At 38.1% G+C, this 22,536-nt stretch overlaps 1 protein-coding gene across 1 annotated transcript; it reads left to right on the top strand.

Annotated features, from left to right (window-relative positions):
- The first annotated feature begins 1,301 nt into the window (after positions 1 to 1,301).
- SUCNR1 (succinate receptor 1) lies at positions 1,302 to 2,365 on the top strand. The gene has a single exon (XM_063307887.1). It carries the CDS (start codon positions 1,321 to 1,323, stop codon positions 2,239 to 2,241), a length of 921 nt encoding a protein of 306 aa, XP_063163957.1. The 5' UTR covers positions 1,302 to 1,320; the 3' UTR covers positions 2,242 to 2,365.
- The last annotated feature ends 20,171 nt before the right edge of the window (positions 2,366 to 22,536 follow it).

The raw sequence follows: 22,536 nt of genomic DNA, 5'->3' as shown, positions 1-22,536 counted from the left end.
TCAATCCATCTCATCTACATTTTACTGGTAGACAAATTATCTTGACACATTTTCAACTGACTTTAGAGCAGACCACAGGGTTAAGAACACCTGATAGATTATCGATGGGAATCACTTGAGGGCACATGATTCTGTTGGTACTTACTTAATTATCTTGGGCTTTCAATACCATCTACCATGGTATTCTTCTGGAATAACTGCAAGATCCAGTGCTTTCTGATATCTTTATGAAACTGGATACTGTCAGTATGATAATGGTACCAAAATCTATTTCTGGATAAACTCCTCAGGTAATGGTATGGCTCCTCTGAATACCTACTGGTGTTGGCAATGAGTTGGATGAAGAATTGAAACTGGATCCATGAAAGATAGATCCATCTAAGATATTACATTGCATCCTTGCTAAAAGCATTGCATTAGCTGCCTTTTTTTTGCAACAGAGGTTCAAGCTGCAAGTTCCTAGTAGCATTTTAAGTCAGCAAAAGGTCAGGTGACAGCAAATCATCATTCTTAGGAAGTATTTGTGAATTCTCAACATATCAGTTCCTACATTTATTGGCTCTGGTCTTAGTCATAAGCAAAGATTTTCTTCCCATAAATTTAATTTAAAAATGACTATATCTGCGTACAAATATGTCATGAGAAATAAAAAAAGATCCTGAAAATTATTTTAGTTCAAGCGACAATATATGGGCTGAAAAGAACTGAATGACCACTAGATGACAACAGAGTTCTATATATCCATGCCATCAAATGGGCATCTGGATTTTTGCAGCCCACATATGGTAGCCTTATTTTAGTCCAGGGTTTCTCAATCAGGGTTCCGTGGAACCCCAGGGTTCTGTGAGAGGTCACAGGGGTTCCCTGGGAGATCATGATTTATTTAAAAAGTTATTTCAAATTCAAGCAACTTCACATTAAAGAGGTAAATTTCATTCTTTATTTTTAGTTTAAGAACACTGTTAATGCATATATACAGACCTACACATGAAACAAATATAATAATTTTGTAACTTGTGGCCTATATTGAGTCTGACTGTGCAGGGGTTCCCCAAGGCCTGAAAAATATTCCAAGGGTTCCTCCAGGGTCAAAAGGTTGAGAGGTTTTAGTCATTTAACCAAGTAATAAGAGAAGCAGAAGAATCTCCTTTCTCTTGAGAACAGTCTTGCGATGAATCTTGCCTTGAACATGAATAAAGACTATCCAAAGATCAACTGTTCATGAGACAAAATACCAAAGTAAGGACCTTTTTTTTGAAGAAATCATTATTATTCACATCAGTTTTATATTTTCAGGACACAAATGGCACCAGAGAATGCATGGAGCTACCTGACCATCTGGAAAAGTATTACCTTTCTATCATGTACGCTCTTGAGTTCATCTTTGGTTTCACTGGAAACATTATTGTTGGTTTTGGTTCACTTTTCTGCCAAAACAACTGGAAAAGTGGCAACATCTACCTGATCAACTTAATCCTGTCAGATTTAGCTTTCCTTTGCACACTCCCATGGCTGGTGTTACGTTATACCAAAGGAACAGATGACCGCAAGTGGTGCCATATTAACAGAATTCTCCTGCATAGTAACTTATATACAAGCATCCTTTTCCTGACCCTTATAAGTGTTGACAGGTATCTGCTCATAAAGTATCCCTTCAGAAACCACTTTCTACAGAAGAAAGGCATGGCCATTGTTTTCTCAGTAGCTGTATGGGTCTGGGTTACATTGGAACTGTCCCCCCTATACCACTTCATCACCTTTCAGAATAACAGCAACAGTAACCTATGTGAGGATTATGCCAGTTCAGGAGAACCATTCCACAGCCTGTTCTACAGCCTGATCTTGACAATCACTGGGTTTATAATACCGTTGTGCATCATGTGGGTTTCTTACATGAAGACTCATGCTCTACTTAAAAGCCACAGTTCACAGCTTAGCACGGCTCTGCCCCTTGAGAAGCCGCTCACAATAATCATCATGGCAGTGGTTATTTTTTCACTTCTCTTTGCTCCCTACCACATCATGCGCAATGTTCGAATTGCCTCTCGGGCATCATTCTGGAAGCTTTCCAAATGCACACAGGACCTGATTAAAGCTGTTTACATAATTACGAGGCCTGTTGCCTTCTTGAACAGTACAATTAATCCCATCTTTTATTTCTTAATGGGAGATCACTTCAGGGAGATCCTCATGATCAAAGTAAGGTATTTCTTAAAAAGAGTTCTACCTTGCTATAAATGAGATTTCAATGAAGCCTTTGGACAGGTATGGAACACATCAAATTGCTAGTTTATGTCATGTTCACTGTTTCAATGTACAGTATACATCGTAACGTTTCACATGCCATGGCGCTGATGCGCATTTCAGTTTGGGAGGGAGCTGCTGTGAGACCTTGTACCAAGCTCTGTATGTGAAATTAGTACAATGGAATGTGTTTGGGTTATGTTCTCTGTTCAAGGACTTTTCCCGCAGACCATCAGAAACCGTTAGGAGCACCTGGGATTCTGAATTTGAGAAGATTCTATGGGGAGAGGGATTTCATTTGCACCGAGGGTTTTTAGTTTGCATTTGGCATGCTTTTATCATTCTCAGCTTTCTCTGTGATCCTGCATACTATTCTTTAATAAATCAGATATCTTTGAATTCCTGCTCATGAGTCTGATAGTGTTGTAGAATAGGCAATCATTACAGTTTATGGGATGCAACATACAATTTTTACTAATAATTTGGCAATTGTCTAGGAACTTGTATTGAAGTGGTTTCTGAATGTGGACACCAAATTTGATGGTCCTCTTCAAGTGTGAAATACTTTGGCATGTGTTTGGATCTTGTGTGGACAGAAGCTCAAATAGCGTCTGAAGCTTAGAGTGACTTTCATCAGTTTTAGGTGGTACATCAGCAACAACCTTTTCCAGAAAGAAATATTCTTGAAATTATGTCCCATACTCTGGGAACACTCAAGCTGGATTACTGTGGTGCATTATATTGCACGTGGGGCTGCGTCTGAAAATAAATTTAAACTTGTGCATAATACAGCTGCCAGATGTAACTAGAGTGGGCACATTTTAAAAAATCTACACCCAAGGAGATTGGGTGGGCAATTTCTCTGAATTTCTACATTGGAAAAAGAACTAATTCGACCATTTTTCAAGGAACAGCAGCCCAGCTACTGAAATATCCCAGCTGGATAAGTTCTCATAAAATGTCTTATGTTGGGATTTAATGGAAGCAAAAGAAATTGGGAGATTGCCAATTACAAAAGAGAGGGTTGTATGGTGCAAAACAAGATACCCATTTCAAGTCTTTTAACTAAATAAATGCAAGAATACTAGACTTAGGGAGAATTTCTTCATTTTTTTTTTTTTGAAAAAAGAAATCTAAGCAAATTTTCTTTCATCCAGTTGAATGAGAATTGGCTGAAAAAATTTCAGGAGGTTGTGTCTACTGTGCACTAATTTAGCCTTTAAAGCTCTAAACAAATTGGGACTTGATATCTAAATATCCACTTTCATCACGTACCTCTCAATCAGCTGACTTCCTGAGTATTTCTTGAGGAATAGACAAGTAATTGCTAAAAAGACTGATTTTTCTGTGATGCCTTCTAATTATGGGAACATCTCTACAGATATGTTCCAAAAGCACCATTACTGTAATTTTTTTATGTTAAGCCAAGCCACTGTTTCATAATTTTAACTGGATTCAGGGTTCTTGCCATCACTTTTCATTCGTACATATTTTTATATGAGCTTGCTTCATACATATCAGATGCCAGCATCTGTCACCTTATCATGAGCCTATGACTTTTCACTGAATGCATAGAAGAGCAATCTAAATAGGATGTTTTAGTTATAACTTTGCATACTTCCTTAAAAAATGTTTGTATTCATACAATTGTTTTATAATTATTTTCCTAAATAAATCTTGTTGAAAACTCGTTTTCTTCAGTTCAATGATACACAATTTCAACAGCTGCTCTTTGCTTTTACTAGAAGTAGCTGAGGATTGAAAATTAAGTATTAATTCTTTGCATCTTTTTATAAATTTTGTCTTCCTCTTACATTTAAATTTAAGAAGCAAGGGTAGATTCCAATGTACTGGTGAATACCACCTTTTCTATCCAACCAAGCTATCTCCTTATAACTAATTTCAATTTTTAAAATTATTTTTTATTTTTTTAAAAAAATAATGGAAAGTGACAGTTAATCACTTTAAAGCACCAACTTTTAAAACCATCTTTGTTTACAAAATGCCTACTGTATCACATTAGAGTGCATAAGCATTCTTAGAAAATGAAAATGGCTGCAAACTATTGCTATGTTGATAAATGTATGTATCTACCTTGAAAAAAGACAATCTAGAGTAGTAATTTTTTTAAGGGGACAGCAAGGAAAAAACTCATTAGTTTGTACTCCCACAATGACAGTCACTCACAATAGGCAAGCCCTACCCTCAATTTGACAAATATTTTGTGAGAGTGCCCACAACCTGCTTTCAAAATGCTAAATGCACCTGTTGTCTTAAACATTTTGTTTAACACCCCCCCCCCCATCTTATAGCATAGATCTGAAGATTCATTCATCTAAAATAAACTTTGTGAGATGTGGCCATAGTACAAAAGTTATCAATCACTATATGGACAGAACAGATTCAGATAAACAAATAGAGGAAATTCTGAAGTCCTCACCAGAGTAAATGAAAATATGATGGTTTAGGGACCCAAACTAGTTTAGGAATATCAAATGCTAATCTATTATTACTTAGAACACAAGCATCTAATGAAATAGAATATGATGCCAGGTCACTGTAACTGGACAGCAGAAGCTGGACCTATATTTTTAACACAACCTTCAAACCTGGAAAGGAGTTCATTTGTACCTGTAGTTTGGCAGAGTGTATATAGAGCATTCCACACCCCTGCTCCTTCATCACACACCCATCCATCCACCCCTTAATCAGATTGACAAATATTTAAATGTAGCCCTACAAATGTTGATTTAATTCCAAGACACTTAGATAAAGCCCCTATGTTAAAAATACAAAATGCACTCAAGATACCTACTGCATTAGCATTAGCTTATCTGTGCCCCTACAATTCAAAGATATGGGAGGATTATTTTTTTTAAAAATGCCAAGGATTTATCTGCTGAAAATGCATTACAGATCCCAGCCACTGAACTCATGTTTGTGCTGCTAACAAATCCATCTACATAAATCTTAAATCATTTTGCTAGCACCATCACATTTGATGTGTCAGTGTTATTTATTTGTGATGCAGATGGAAAACTCAGTTTTTTCTTCCTTGAGGCACTTAAACCAACATTGCCTCTATTTACTTCAGCATGAAAGTTGACACAGTGGACACTATCATAAAATCAGGAAGCCATTTGTCAGCAGTCCACATGGAAGTTTAAAAAATACCTTTCAAAAGTGAATATTCACATATACATTTATAAATAATTATCTTTTATCATTGGATGTCCTAATGTAGTAATTGCTGGTACAAACCTTATAAATAGTAGAAATGGTTCAGGAATATGCTGAAAGAGATAATTGTGGTACTAAGAATGATGAAAGCAGAAGTACCATCTGGGTTATTTATTTTTTCTTCAGAACTTATTAAGTCAACTATCTCTGTATTGTGCAACTTCTTTTCTGTTTTTTTTTTAATTCCTAGAAGAAAGTGCACTATAGCCACTTTTATTTAATTTTTTAAAAATGCAACCACCATCCCATACAGGGGTAACTGTTTTGTTTTTTTTAAAGTGCATCAGTGCTAACCTGTTGTGTCTTTTTTAAAGATCTGCATACTGGCATAAGATAGTAGCAGGATGACGGTGATGGTGATTTCCAGGACAAAAAGGATAAGGATAACCTCTGTCTGCAAACACTGTTCATACTCCAGATCATGCAGTTATACAATTTGGTGGAAAATGGAAGGGGAATGTTTATTTTTATAGAGCCATTGAAACATCAATGTTCCTTTGTTTTCTTGTGAAATTGTTGCCACTGATTTTTGCCACTGATTTTTGATAGGATAACCTTAGAAGGCCCAGGAGACTGCATGTGGTCAATAGTTCTAGAAACTCAAGCTAGTGTAGGTTAGGGCTACCTTATATTGGCTACAAAAAAGTAGATTATTTTAAAGTCAGTATTCCCAAAGCTAGAACTATTATATATGAAAGGGAAGTAAAAACAAATATTCAGTAGCCTTGTTTGTTTGTTTATTTAGTTGTTAAATTTATATAGCTGTTATCACTGTTCAGTTTGTCTCTGGGAAATAATATTTAACTCTGGTGATTCCTTTTCTTATTCATGAGTTTTCTACAAACATATGCTCTATCAGCAATTATAATATGAAAATGTGAAAATCAGGCCCAATTTCACTTTGGGAGTTAAGGAATAAAATTTGCTCCCTCAAAATGGCCAAAACTTTTGATTTTATAAATAAAGAAGTGAAATTTATTGGCATGATAGGAAAGGGTAATGGGAAATAATTTTCAGCCAAAGGAAGTGCATGGATATTATATCTAACAAGTAAAACTAGGAAATTTAACTCTATCAGCTTGAATGAACAGTTACATTTGGCTGCAATCTTATACCCAAAATTCTACTTTCATAGGACTGGCACACTGCATTAAGCCATGGTTTGTTTAACCAAAGTTTACTGAGCAAGCCACAACTGGCTATATTCACATTATGCCAACCTATAAATCGTAGCTCATTAACTATATGTAGTTGCACTTAAGATTCAGATTTATACAACATGCTAACTGAAAACCAAATTCCATCATGGAATCGTGTGCTCCTGCTGGAAACTTTGAATTAATAAGGATAATGATTTTAACCATGTAGAATTAACATTTATTTCACCACTGATTTTCAAAAAATTCTTATAAATTGACATTGAGAAAAAGACTCCCAGGGCAACAGATGCGATTTACAGTTACCTCATTTTAAAAATGTAGTTAGATTTAAAAGCAATCTGTGGTATTAAAAAAGCTAAACAAAAAAACAGAGGTTGCTGGGAAGTTCTAAAGCTCATGGAAAATAGATTAATATGTGCATTGTCCATGACATATGCATATATTATATGGGATTTATAGATAAATAGTTAGATTCTGGAAATCAGCTGCATGTCTTGATTTATGACAAGCCATTCTTTTCTGGCTGGATAATCAGATTGCCAGGGCATCTAAGGACATCTGAAAAATCTAGCTGTCTTTCACCAAAGAGCTCTAAGCAACTCAGATTCAGTGTTTTGCTTCCAACAGAGAAAAGCCAAACAGTTCTGGATATTTTACAACAGGTTGGAAGGGACCTTACAGGTAATGTAGTCCCTTCCCCAGCTCAGTGTAGGATCTGTAACGAAGGTGAAACAATAGTATCCCCTGACATCAATAAGTGAAAAGATTCATGAAAAGTCCTAGTACCAGTGCCTTATTCCCTTGAATTAATCCTGATGCAGTAGGAGGCTCTGCTCTTCATAGGTATCAGTGCTTCGTTAGCAATACACTTAGCCGGTTTCCCAATGGTGTCACCTAAATAAGTGAAATGGGTTATTATTGTTTTCATCAAGAATACCACACTACAAAAAACAAATGAAAGGAAATCACATCCATGATTTGTGTTTTTTTTCGGGGGGGTGGGATTTGAGTTCCAGAGACTTAGGAATTATCTAAGTAAACTAAAGTCTTAATATAGCTGCTGCTGCTGCTGCTTCATCTTCATCTTCATCAGCATCAGCATCATCCCAAATCAATCCATTGTAGGATGAATGCCTCTTCACTGAAGGTTATGGATCATGATCTACCAGGACAGTCCTGTGTCAGGAAGTGTTAGTGTCAGGAAGAAAGGCAGGAAAAGACATCTTGGCTAATTACCCAAGCAGCCCTCTCCCTGTATTGAAAGATTCAGCTTGATAGCCAGGATTAGAGCTGTTGCAGTGACAGGTAAGATCCCTAACCTTTTGGGGCCAGTAGCATGTTGTGAATATTCAAACAAAACAGCTGCCATGCTGGGGGTGGCCAATCGCAAAATACCAAAATGGGAACTGGTGGACTTGCTCCCTGTCAACTCCTTCCTTCCTTCCTTCCTTCCTTCCTTCCTTCCTTCCTTCCTTCCTTCCTTCCTTCCTTCCTTCCTTCCTTCCTTCCTTCCTTCCTTCCTTGGCAGATGAGCATTGTTTCTAACAATGCACTGGATGGCAAATGCCTATCATTTTTATTTTCCAAACATTCTTGTGGGGTTACATGTGCAGCTCAGATTCATTTTGGAAATAAAAATGATGCTGGATGTTTGCATTGTGCTGGCTTAAAATTTTGGAAAGAGCTTGGCAAGCAGCACAGGAGGCACCCCACTAGGGAATCATGTTGGGAAGCCTAGGCTTAAAGATTGAGATATGGGTGGGTCTTTCCGCATCAACCATAAACTTAGTGGGTAGCCTAAAAATGCAGTTCTATACATATTTTTTCATGGTCAAACAACACATTACTTTAAATGAATACTTTTTTTCAGTGATCAATTTTAGGAACGTGAATTGGTAGCAACCTGGTATTTCAGATTTCCAAGATCGTTATGATTTTTGATATTGTCCTCTAAAGATTACACTATCCTTCCCAGTTTCATATCATCATCCAATTAGATAAATTTCATTTATAAAATTTTATTCCTTAGCTATCACAGGCAGTCATAGAACTCTCTCTCTTTCTTCCTTTCTTCCTTTCTTTTCTTTCTGCCACAAATGCTAACAGCAAAATCCAATTAATTTTTCTCCACCATTGGAAGACTTTCAATCAAACAAGGAGCACTGTAGTTTTCAGCAATTCCTTCTTCTCACTTTGTTTCTCTATCAATATCTGTTTCCAGAGAACTGGGGAACTATCCAGAGCATATTCATGAGCTGTTTGGGATGGGAAATTACTGAAAATTGTATCCATTGTTTTTCTACTGAAGGAAACATTTTGTTGACAGAAGGAAAGGATAACTGTGAGATTCTCCAAAGCACTGACTTTTTTTCCCTATCTTCTTTCTGGGTAGCTATATATACTAATTTAGACCTTTTTTTAGTTATTTATTTTTAGTTATTTAACAAAACACTGACTTATATCATTGTCTGGATTTCTTATTATTTGAAGCTCAGAATAAGATATGAGATTCCTGTTCTGAGATGCACTTCAGTAGTTCAGAGAGATTATTAAGATTTAAGGCAAGATTATTTTGAATCTTGTCTCTTCCAAAGCTCAGTTTCTAGGCTAGCACTTAAATAAAGCTGTTCAAAAGTCACATGGAAAAGTATCTCAGTGGAGAAAATCTGATGTCATAATATGCTTGTTTGGCTTCAGTTTTCTTGCTGTGAAGAAAACAAATAAATCCTTCAAGTTTGGTGAAACCAGTCTATACACGACTGAGGTCTTATGCCATGGTGAAAGAAAAATGGGTCACTCTCACTTTGAAAAAGTGCAATAGATTGTTCCTAAAGATGACAACATTCCTGTCTGGATGAGATTAACTCTACTTCAGACCTCTGTGGGCAAACAGATTGATTAGGATGGCCGCTCCTTGACATCTTATGGTTCTGTAGCTTAGTAAGTTAATTACTAGCAACTAGAGGTGACATAAACTCTCAACACAATTGCCCCTGAGTGGCTACTCTCTATGTCTTGATCCTGGTCCTTGGTTTACTGAAGCATTTTAAGAGATGAATTGCAAAAGTGACACCTAAAGAACCAGTGTAGAAAAAGGAAAAGTGAATGTAATCAAACATGGGTATGAGTCCAAGTCTGAGCCTATAGAGTACCAGCATGGTGTACTTCTCTTCTCTTTTTGTGTTGGCAGGCTGTCAACTGGTAGCCTTGTTTGGGGTACTCAATCCCCTATTGGTGAGAAATGAGCAAGAAAATCTGCCTGGCTGCTGTAATTAATTTGTACAGCATTTCACAACAAAGTTGCTCCAATTCACCAAAGTCTTGATTTTTCATGAGTAGAGTCTGATGTTGTGATGGAAGCGAAGTCTTCTCATTCCTTTTAGTCTGTGGATTCTGATGAACTAGATTGGGTATTCTCTAGGACGACATCTATCACTTGTAACTTTGGCTTCTTGAGGACACATGGGGTGGTTCACTAGTGGAAGCTGGGAGATTGTCAAAATCTTCTTGTAGAAGGGGATAACAGCTGTGGCTGTAAAAGATGCCATTGCTAAGTTGCCATCCAGGGTTCCAACTATACTTGACAGCTATTGGCTAGTCTCCAATCTTCCATTTTTGGGGAAAGTTGTTGAAAGAGTGATGGGGAGTTAGTGTGTTCTCAGAGAGATTGTCTGGATTCCTTCCAGTTCAGGTTTCAGACCTGGGCATGAAACTGAAATAGCATTGGTTACATTGGTAGATGACCTTATTTTAGACTCATAGGAGTATTGAACCCTTTCTGGTCCAATTAGACCTTTCAGAGGCCTTTGATACCATCAACACTGTATTCTTTTGGATTGTCTGTGAAGGTTGGGAATTGGAGGCACTATTCTGCAGTGGTTCTGCTCTTAGCAGGTACATCAGGTGTGGCTGGCTTGGTAACTACATGATTCAGTCTGTTTCCTTGAGTGGTTTAACATTTCCATGAAGCCACTGAAAGAGGTCATCCTTGGGTTTGAGTATCGAACCTACCTTGGCACCCTGGACTGTCCAACTTGCTATGGAGGTCCTATCTTAGTGTCTGGAAGCTGTGGGGATCTGGATGAGACAAGACAAGCTGAAGTTGACCTCAAACAAGACAGAGTTGCTTTCATTCACTGATATTCTTGATCTGGTCCAGAGTTGCCTTTTGAGGGAGAAGCTTTTGCCAGCTCTGGAGTTCCCTGGAGGAATCCTATCCAAATACTAATCAGGCCCAGCCAAACTTGCCTAGCTTCCAAGTCCAAACAAAGTAATCCAAGTGCTACTACATTTTGTGAACATTCAATAACTATTTGTAGATCCCTAGTTATCTTTACTTCCAAGGACTGGGTTTATGTTTTTGTCATGAGCCAACTTTATTGTAAGGAGGAGTAACTTCACCAGACCTGACAAAATAGCTTAGAAAAGGGGCAATTATGTGTGGACTAATATTTCTTTTGGCATATTTTGATATATAATAAAATAAAATAAAATAGAAAATAAAATAGAAAACAACAGATTCAACATTTGTCTTAGTAAATGAGTTGTATTTAGAAATACCAAACTGCAAATTCTCTTTCTAGCTGATACACAATATTGTTTGTGGAAGAATGTCTTAAATTACTGGATAAAATAAAGTTTTAGATAATTTATATTGCTTTACTACAGCAATGCAATATGGGTGTGTGTGAGTGTGACTGTGTGTATATGTATACACACACACACTGTCAGGATGTAGAGCAAAGAACCATGCAGAGACAGGAATTAAATTCTAATATTTATTGTTCTACTCTAATAGACAGGATCCTGCTTAACTGAAACAGAACTAGCAAACTCTACTGGAAAAACTCCAGAACACTAAGGCGGTTCCTTTTTGATCTTCTTGGCTGGGAGCCCAAGAGATTCTACACTGCGCTTGCACTGTTCCCCATGGAAAGGGTCCCCACCTTCTTGGCCAGCAATCCCCATAACACACACACACACACACATAGTGGGAAGGAAATCAAGCCCACCCACCATGCAGTCTTCCTCCCACCATACAGTCTTCCTGCCATAACTAAGGCAAAAGATTAGAACTTACAGTTAGGATGAGTTCAACACAAAGATTAAAATGCAGTGAGAAACATCAGTCTAATTGGGTGAACATTACTTCCTGGCTGAGGTGAGCCAGAGTTCACACTGATTGAATAAGAAAAGATCCCTTCCCCAAAGAGATTGACATTTCAATCAGCAATGCTAAAGAAGTGGAAACCACAGAAACGTGACTCAGCAGGGTGCCTGACTGCAGAGCGCTCCCTGTCAGAAAACTGGCTATGTGCACTTTCTCAGAATTCCTAAAGGGCACACTTTTGCGCACTTTCAAGGAACAAAAGGTAAGGTTTCTCTATATAAAGGACTTTTGGGAAAGACTAAGTGCAGCCACCTCCAAGAGCTGACTCTGCACTTTGCGTTCTCGGAAATAAACCTCACTCCTGTTTCAAGCAACTGCCTGTGAATTTTATTCCCAGCCTGGAAACAAACTTGGTAAGATTTTTTTCTAACCATATTAACAACTTAATTATCAAAAAGATAAAGGCTAAGAATGAAGACATTTAGTTAAATTTAGATTTATGTATCTCAGTTCCAGAATTCTCAGATGTGCTGACATTTAAATGTAGATAAACCAGATAAGTAGAAAAGGAGCATGCAAATACTGATTTAAACAAAAATCAAATTACATTTTTCCAGTTATGCTTGTCCATCATATTTTTCAACCACTAATCAAGTTTGTTAACAAAGTATAAATAAAAAGCACATTCATTTTTAATCTACTGAACCTATTATAGACTGGTTTTCTTTTTAATTGTTTGAACCACCCTCAAGAAATGTATCTGCATTACAAGGCAACATATGATTTTCTTAAACTTTTTTTTTAAAATAGTGTGCAGCTATTTTTATCCAGTTGGCTTCCTTTGCTGTGATTAACCAACCATATCAATATTTATCAGGGCCAAAGTGAGACTTCTAATTCGAAGAAAAAACACTTGCATGTCAGTAAGAATTCTTTGTGTAATTTATCACTAGATATGTCTACATTCTGTGCATAGAGACATTTAGTGTGTAATCCCAATGGAAATCATGCCATAAACAAAAAGGATAAGTCAATTTCTCTTCAAAATGCTTCCAGGTTTCACCTGCTAATTTATTGCTTTCTGTACTTTGAGCAATTGAATAGTCATTTCTTGGTTGCATGCTCATTCATCAAAATGTGAGGGAGCTACATTGTATTTAGAAAGAAGTGATTAATAATCTCCCAAATCAGCCTGCATTTCTTTTGGAAACACTCATTTTAGGGAGTGGGAATCAAACTGATTTTTCAGAAGAGGTGAAAGGAATGAGGGGGGACGGGGGGAAAGGCAGCAGAGGTGAACAGCAAAATGAACTAATACTTTAAGGATTGTTGGCTGCTTCCATATGGGCAAGATAATCTAGAAATGCAGAAAAGAAATGCCTCAAATAGAAGCACTGAGGGAGTGTATTTCTTCAGAGCTGAAACAATGGGCAGAATGTCATATACTGTGCCAAAGAAGAGCCCCTTTTGCCCCATCTCAATATATACATCAAACATGGAACACATTTCCCAACAGCTGAAACTATTTGAAACAGTGGAATAGAATAGTGCCTCTGTAGATACACTATAGACTCTCATTCACTTGACTCATTTAAGCTAGCAACAAGGACTGCTAGAGAAGTGCCCTACATGTTAGATCTTGCAATGGGTGGGCTGTGGGACAAGATCAGGGCCAGAGATCTTTTCAGGCTTGGATGCCATCATGCCATCTGAGATGGCAAAGGTGCCCCCTATGTCACAATTAATGAGAAGAAGAATAAAATCTTATACAATCGCAGTAGTCTTATATGTATCCTTGTCAGGGATGCTAATAGCTCATGACATTTATTGAAATTGGCCAGTGCCAACTAGGGATGTTGTGGGAGCAATGGCCACAACACATAGGAGCATGTTATCAGCCCCTAGATTAGACTGCGTAACTTCAAGGACCCCTTTCAGATCTTTGGCACTATAAGCCTGGATGTAACATATGATCAGCCTTACAGCTAGTCCTGAAGAGCTTCATCTATTGGAATGATCTTATACCCTTCCTCTCAGGGGATCTCACACTGCTGTTGCAACATCTCATGCTCATGGAAGGATCAGTACTTTGTAATGCTTTTAGAATAATGGAGGTGGGGGGTTCATTTTTTGCCAAGACTGCTATTCCTTCTGAGGTAGTGTGTTGTTGCATGCCACTGAATGGGTGGGGCTGAAGCAAGTTGTGTAGGTGGCCAGAACCAACTGAGTTTCTGGTATATATAAATTGTTATTGATTTCCTAGACCACAAGGCATAGGAATTGTACTGCTTAAGAATGAATGCCTTTTCCAATAATATGGAGAAACAGAAATGCATTCTTCAGTCTTTGCTTCTTTGAAATCACTGTTTCCAGAGTCTTTAAACTGTGTTTTTGAACAGCTATATAGCAATCATATACTTTCATATACTTTGCTTTAGAGAAGAGTAATAAACAAGTAAAACATTTCCATAATAAGAAAACATAAAACTTCTTTTATCCTTTGATCTTTCTTATGAGATTTTTTTTTTAAATGCATACTGGAAGAAATTGAGACAAAAAGAAATCCCCTTTAGCAGCTTATTACAGCCTGAAGCTGCATCAAGTAGGAAACTGCCTAACTATTTCATAAGAATACAAAGTAATCTTTACACAGAATATTTGCAGCACAGATAACAATGTGGCTTTCAAGTAATGATTAATAATCTTTATATCGCTTTTGGGGTAGGTGATTACAGTTGGAATGTGAGAGTGCTACAGTACATGCAGGATTTGAAGAAGATCCTCCCTCAGCAGGAGGTAGTGTTTTAAAACAGGATTGGGTATCAACAGTAGCTACTGGCTCTTCAAGGTAAGAGAGGCTGAAGCTGTAAAATCCTCTTTCCAGAACTGTGGTCTTTCTGCTCTCATGTGGCTAAAATGTAGCACTGCAACTTGTTTATTTGGGACATGATGAACAGGAGGAATGTGGGCCTGTGTGTTATATTTTTTTTAATGCAGTGTTTTTCTATAGAATGTAGAGTTTACAAGCACAAATGTATGAAATTTTAAATTCATGACGACATTATTAAGAGTATGCTTCTGAAATTAGTCTCTTAATTTTGCTTCAGAACAGCAAGAATCCTCAGACAATAAATTAGGATCAGGGCACTGGTAGAATGGTGGAGGAGAAATTAACTTTTGCCTTACCATGTTTTCTGCTCCAACAACTCACATCTTGGTATTTATCACACACAGGTAAGTAGGTAGCTAGAGAGAAGGAGGGAGGAAGGGAGTGAGAAAGAGAGAATGATAGATTAGATATGTATCCTGCCTTTTGTTCAGGACTTCACAGTGCTTTTTCCTCCCATTTTTCCCCACAACAACTCTGTGAGGTAGGTTAGGCTGAGAAATTGACTGGCCCAAAGTCACAATTAAGCTTCCATGACTGAAGGTAACTTGAATCTGAATCCTCCATTACACCAAACACTCATATGTTTTCACTAATGGGATGGAGATTACTCTGGAAAAAAGTATGGGAAGAAACAGCCTTATGACTCCCAATATCTGAGTTCAATCTCCCCTTAAGGCATACTTTGTTGCTTTTGAAATAAAAGATGAGCTATCCTTCCATGGAATTCAACAGTCTCTTCAAGTTTGTTTCCATATCATGATTTATCATCAAACACTTTCATTCACATATAAACTCTGTTGAGTCCTGTGAACATTCACTAACACTGGTAGAGTAATATTCAATGATTTGCTTGGCCCTGATAAGCAGCCATTGCAGCGGGATTTCTCCCATCTTTCTTCCCAGGCACTCAGGACTCACCATCTCCAGCTGCAGTGGGCTGGGGAAGGTTGAGATGGTGGCATTTGGATATTGCCCCACTTGTGTGGCTTCTTCCTATTTCAGCACAGATTATAGCACAGCGACCGACGGGAAGCTCTGGCGTGGGCTGGTCCATGAAGTCACGAAGAGTTGGAAGCGACTGAACGAATAAACAACAAAATTATAACACAGGCAGAAGTTTACGTTCAAGGATCTTTCTTACAGGATGTGTTAAGCACTGTCAGTGAAATGAGAGGGACTATGTTTAGGATCCAAAGATGCTATTAAAATGGTAGGTTGGCCCAGTCAAAAGGTGCCTAGTCATAAGCCTGATGTAAAACACAGTGGGTTACATCAACCCCATACCAACCACTTCCCCTGCCCACACAGCGGTTGGAAAAAAATATGTGTCCAATCAGAAATAAAACAATTTCCACTTCTTCTTTTTCCCCATACACCCTGTGTCATTCTGACTCTGCAAGGCTCCTAAAGAAACCTTTCAACTTTAAGAATAATATGTTCAGTAATATTGCAGATAATGAAATTCTGTTTATAGACATTTGCTTCCTAAGATTCCCTAAGTGCCCAGACACTTTTGAACACATTTTTACAATGGTCAGGGCTGGAAATATCCTTTGCTTCTGCAGAATAAAATGTTGGATTTGCAGCTAGTAGTACTGCATTTTCTTGTGCTTCACAGCTACTGTATTGCTGTAAAATAGATGATATATTAAAATACATTCCACATTCTGGAAATTATGATATTTTCTGAAGGGGTGGCTTGGAGAGAGATAATAAAATCCCTTTCTATGCACACCTGATTATACCCCCAAACTTGTTCACCTCTGCTCCTCCATATGGTTAACATTCCTATAGGCAGACATGTTAAATGCAATAATTAAAACAGACATTAATTATGTATTTGAAGCTTTACTTTTATATTGCTTGATTAAACCATTAATGGGAGCACCCAGTCTTTGAATCCTCAACTTTCAGTCCCAAAGCCATATCATAACTGTTTGAGGCTGGCTTGGCAACTTGTTTAATATTCTTTCCATAAATGAAAAGTGAGCATGGTCCAAAGCCACAGGATTAGTCCCTCAAGCCCTTTCAAAGGCTGGTGCCAACTTGTAATGTTTCATGGACTGAAAGGAAAAATTATGGATACTTATGAAGTAATCAATATGAAATAGTCACTCATACTAAAATATGTTTAAGTGATATTTAATGTAATCACTGATGCTTTTGAACTTTGGTGCTGGAGAAGACTCCTGAGAATAACTTAGCCAAGAAAACAACAAATGGATCATCAAACAAATCAACTCAGAGTTCTCACTCAAGGCACAAATGACCAGGCTCAAATTATCCTACTTTGGATACATTATGTGAAGACCTAGCTCTCTGGAGAATGCTCTGATGCTGAAAATGGTGGAAGGAAAGAGAAGAAGAGGATGACCAGCAGCAAGATGGATGGACTCAGTTACAGTGGTGATGAGTGCACCTTTGGAAGTGGTCTAAGTGGTCGCTGAGAATCAACAACCAACCTGATGGCACATAATCAATCAATCAAACAAACAAACAATCTTGAATTGTTTTGGAATTAGCCTTTGGCATACTATTGAAAGGGCAAGTACAGCCTTAATGTTTTCCCCATCCCCACCTCCATGTGCATCCCTGCCATATGGTAAAACCTTATTTATTTAGGAAGGTATTTGTTTCACTGGATACCTAAGTTTTAGCTAATGCCCTTACTCTAGCTTTTTTCTCCCCTAAGCCAACCTTAATAGTTTTGTGTGTGTATGTGTGTAGAGTGTCTATGTACAAGATGTAGAACAGATATATCCCATTCTATCATATTTACCTGAAGAATCTTATTAACTCTGAGGAACAAATACATACTATTTCCCATTCTTTCAGTGAACATTTGAGGGGAAACTTAAATGTTTGATTTAAATCCTTTTACTTCTAGTACCTTAAGTTCACCCTAAAAACCTCTTTTCAGGTTTGGCATATGTGCATTTTTATATATTTTATGCTTCCTTGATTTATGATTGTTCCTAATTTTGTTACTAACCTTCTCGAGTTTGTCCTTCCCTTTCTCCCTTCCCAGTAAAAATGTATGAATAACTACTTTAATCAGTTCAGAAGACCTTGAAATCTGGATAAATCTGTCAACTTTTCAGCTATTTTATAAGATGGAGAGGACTTGCTGCTCTGTTTTGCAACATCTTAGTAGTAGTAGTTTCTTCCAAGAATTGAAACTTTCAGAAAAGTTATTTGAGCTGTGTGTCCAATTCTTCTATTCAAATCTAAGATTTATATTGTGGTATATTGGAAATACATAAAGATGCCTTGTTTTTGAACAGTGTATTACTATATAACGCATTGCAGGCCAGCCTAATTTTATTCTAAAAGTTTCTGCCATGGTTCTAAAACTAAGAACAGTGTATGAGTTTTTGAAAGGACCTGATCCTTTCAACAGGAAGAACATATTCACTAACCAGGTATCACTTCTTGCATTTTGCTGCTACATGTCCTCTTACTTTCAATATTGACATTTGGGGTCTAGCAATAACATGTGCATGTCAAATATCTCAAAATTAATCTCAGCTGACTAGCTGTAGTAGCCTGGTAATCAAGGCCTAGAACTGACTATATTCCAGAACTTGATACCCTTCTCTAATCAGGTTAGAGAAGGCACTTAGCACAGGGACATTTTGTGAATGTTTCAAATCTGTATGCTGCTTAACATCTGTTTTGGGCCATATGATGTTGAGTTTTGTCAACCTTTATGGTTTTTGAGAGCCAGAAACCATGAAACCCTCAGGCTAGAAAACATGAATTCTAGTCCCATCTTAGGCACAAAGCCAGCTGGGTGACTTTGGACAAGTCACTCACTCTCAGCCCTAGGAAGTAGGCAGTGGGAAACCACTTCTGAAATCTTGCCAAGAAAACTGCAGTCTCCAGGAGTCAATACTGAGTCAAAGGCAGAAAAAAATGGATTTTGAAGACTTAAAACCAAATATCTCAAAAAATACCTTTCTTAGATGATGTTTCTATCTCCTTAAAATGTCTCCAGGGCTCTGAATGCTGCAGGCAATAAAGGAATAAGTGAGGGAGAAGAAACAGGCTGGACTTCAGGATTCAGGGGAACTGCCTGCCCTACATGAAGTTGCATTCCCCCTTAAGGATCAGATTTTCAGTCTGGAAGTTCTTTGGATCCAGCATTGATCCAGCACTGGATAGCTATATAACATCAGTAACAAAAAGACCTTTTTACAGATTTGGCTAATAAACCAACATTTTATTTATTTATTTATTTATTTATTTATTTATTTATTTATTTATTTCATTCATTCATTCAGTTTAAATAGCTGCCCATCACACTTGCCTCTGACTCTGGTGGTGTACACAAATAAAACAAAAACTAAACAATCAGCATAATTTATCCATTAAAAACAATTTAAAACAATTTAAAAACTATAATAACAAAAAAAAAGGGAAGAATGCAATCCAAACTTATACCAGACATTTAATGGGCTCCACACTTCCATGGAATCCTCAGGTCCAATGGCAAAACCAAGTTTTGAGGGCCTTCCGGAAGGCCAACAGGATTGGGGCCAACCTCAGGGCGAATGATGTTCCAGAAGGTGGGTGCCACGGCAGGAAAGGCTCTCCTCCTTGGTCCCATCAAACAAAGCTCCTTAGCTGACGGGACCCACAACATGCCTCTCCTGCTAGACCTGATGGGACAGGTGGATATAATTGGAGAAAGGTTGTCCTTTCATCCTTAACTGAAAGACAGACCTCAGTTTGATGACTCATGCAGTGGTAATCTGATTTATGGATTATTGTAATCGTGGAGCAGTCTGACACAGCATCTGCATGGTGTGTGTTTCAAAATCTGCAAGATGGCATGATCTAAGCTCTATCCCTTTTGTATGTGAATCAACTTTGCACATACATACCAAAGAAGTGGGACTTGGATTGCAATACTGTATAAGAGGGCATTTTACAGACCCTGACTATAAGAGAATTTCATCTGGCGGGGTCCAGGAAGCGGGCCTTCTCTGCAGTGGCTCCTGCCTTTGGAATATTCTGCCCCTGGAGGTGAAGCAGGCCCCTTCAATCCTGGCCTTCCGGAAGGCCCTGAAGACTTGGTTCTGCCATCTCACTTGGGGCAGGAAGAAGGGTAGTCATTCTTGGGGGTGGCTCATGCCTTAGTGCCCCTCCCATCGGATTGGAATTTTTATAGCCACTTGGATTCTATATTTATTTATATTGTATTTTTTTATATTTGTAACTTGCTTTTACTTTTTAGGGGATTTTAATGTTTATTGATATAGTATTAATTTTATTGCAACCCACCCAGAGTCCCTCTTTTGGGGGAGATGTGCGGCAACAAAATTTGAATAATAAATAAATAAATAAATAACCCACCCATATGGCAGGTTTTGACACACACACCCCCCACCAATATACAGATGCCCTGTATAAACTGCCACTGGCACAGAATATGGTAGCATGAGTGGTCAGTGGTACTTCCTGAAGGACCTACCTAACTGCAACATCGAAACCATTGGTTGACAGTTGCCTTCTGAGCCCTGTTCAATATGCTCACAATGGTGTATATAGCCTTACGTGGCTTAGGACAAGCTACTTATAAGGCCATCTACTCTCATATTGCCTGCTGCACTTTGAGATCATCAGAGGAACAATTCCTGTGGGTCAGGCCACTGATACATTCAACATCTACAGTTAATTTTGCTTTTTTCCATAGTAGAGCACATATTGCAGAACTGGAGTTGGAGAAGCTTTTTCCTTATTACAGTCCGGGGGGAGATTTTAATTGTTCTACTATTTAACTTGTTTTAAAAGGTATTGTTTTATCATTTTCATAAAATGTTATGGACTGTTTCGGTTGTATTTCTGTTAGCCATCCTGAATAGTTAAGGGAATGGGTGGAATAAATAGTTAAATAAAGTTAAAATAAAATAAAATAATAAAATAAAGGTTACTTTGAAGAACATTACCTGGATATTCTCCAGTGTTGTGTCCGTGTGTAATTAAGTGTGAGGAAAAAATACTGTTCGCTCATGTACATGTACTCCCTGATATACTGCACCATGCTGTAGGATGGGGTGAGCAACTGATGGCCCATAGACTGCAAGCAGCTTTCTTGGAATTGTGCTGCCAAAATTCATCAGCAAAAAAGGCCACCTTTCAATGCTGTGATTTCAGACTTTGGAAGGAGTGTTGAAGAGTGGCAATTTTGCTTCTAAGAGGCCTTCCATTCTTATCCCCATGGTTAAAGTACCCAAGCTCCAAGAGGTTACCAGCAAAATCCCTCCTGGTGATGTCACAATTGGACGGCGTTCTTCTACACTTTCAGAGGTTGAGTTACAAACGGTAGGTTGGCTGCCAACACAGCTGTTGTTAGTTCAGGGAAGGAAAATCAAGTTAGGAAAAAGAAAGCCTTGTGCTAATAATTTCCCAGTGTCCACAGTAATTGATGGATAACCTGTTCTTCCACTGAAGAAATTTGGAGAAAATCCACCCCATTTTTGCTCCTAAAGTTTGAGGAGCTATTTGCATTCTGTCTGATTCAGTGCTGAGACTATAAGCAACTTTGGGTATCATTGTCCCTAAGGGTAAATCTGCTTCATACTCTGCACCTGATCATGCAGAAAGATATTTTGACTTAGCTCTACTTCTAAAATCTTGCCAACATATGTATCTTAAAACTCCTCTGTCTGCTCTAAACATAGAACAGATACAGCATTAGTCACTCCAGTGGGTTACCATTGTCAGGACACTTCTGTGAGTATGCATTTTTGGGTTCAGTTAGACTACTATCCTTCTGAAGTGCCCATTGGAGGTACTGTTTTACTGTGGTTCCACTCCTATTTTAGTGGACAGTCACTAGTTATGGGGAAGAACAGTAGAGCCCATAGTTGCTCCAATGTGGGAGACCACAGGGCTTGGTGCGCTCCCCACACATATTTAATATCTATATAAAATTTCTGGGAGAGATCATCCTGTGGTTGGGGGTGAAACGTGATCAGTAATCCAATGTTACTTAGCTGTACATTGTCACTCTGGGCCAGGCTGGAGATGCTATGGAGCTTTTTTGCTGGTGTCTAGGGCTATCAAGGAGTGAGTGGGGATAAACAAGCTTAGACTGAAACATATGTTAGGCTTTCCCCACAGGCAAGAATGAACTACACAGACAAACTCACAAGAATCCCAAGAACTACAGAGAGGTAATATTTATTAACAAAATAGGAACTCATAATGAAAGCCACCTACCCGGGATTCCTCTTGGCCTTTTGTAAGTCTCTGAAGACCTCGCTGTTTCTCCAGGTGTTTGAGCCAATAAGTTAGGCTAACCCTGTTGCTGATGATGTTGATGTGATTTTATGATTGGAAGGTGTAATTTACCTGGGATGCCATGGGCTATTGTTTTAATTGTTGGATTTTAACCTTTATACACCACCCAGACTCATTGTGGTGAGATGTATGACCATATACATTATTTAAATAAATAAATAAATAAATTTCAGCAACTGCTAGGATTCAAGAGCAAGTCCTATATAGAGAAACCATGTTCGAACTCTTTTGGTTCAAGCCCTTATTACCATCACTTGGATTACTATATGCGGTGCTGCCTTTAAAGATGACTTGGAAGCTACAAGTGATAGAGAATGCAGCAGCCAAGCCACTAGTGGCTAGATCTTTTTTAGTCACTGTACTTATTGCTATAGGGTTCTGGAACCAATTCAAACTGATTGTTATCACCTATAAAGCCCTACACAAAGTGGTTCTGAGTTTCCTTAGGGAAAACCTTGTCCAAAATTATTCTGCCAATCCTTTCAAATCACCTAGAAAGGACCTGATTAATTCTGCCCCCATGGGAAATAAATGGCTGTGTCCAGAAAGTAGTTATCTTCATAGTAGCCCCAACTCTGTGGAAT

This window comes from Candoia aspera, chromosome 6 (genome assembly GCF_035149785.1).
Source record: "Candoia aspera isolate rCanAsp1 chromosome 6, rCanAsp1.hap2, whole genome shotgun sequence".
Classification (NCBI taxonomy): domain Eukaryota; kingdom Metazoa; phylum Chordata; class Lepidosauria; order Squamata; family Boidae; genus Candoia; species Candoia aspera.
The sequence above is the reverse complement of the archived record's forward strand: the minus strand, read 5'-3'. Positions and strand labels throughout refer to the sequence as shown.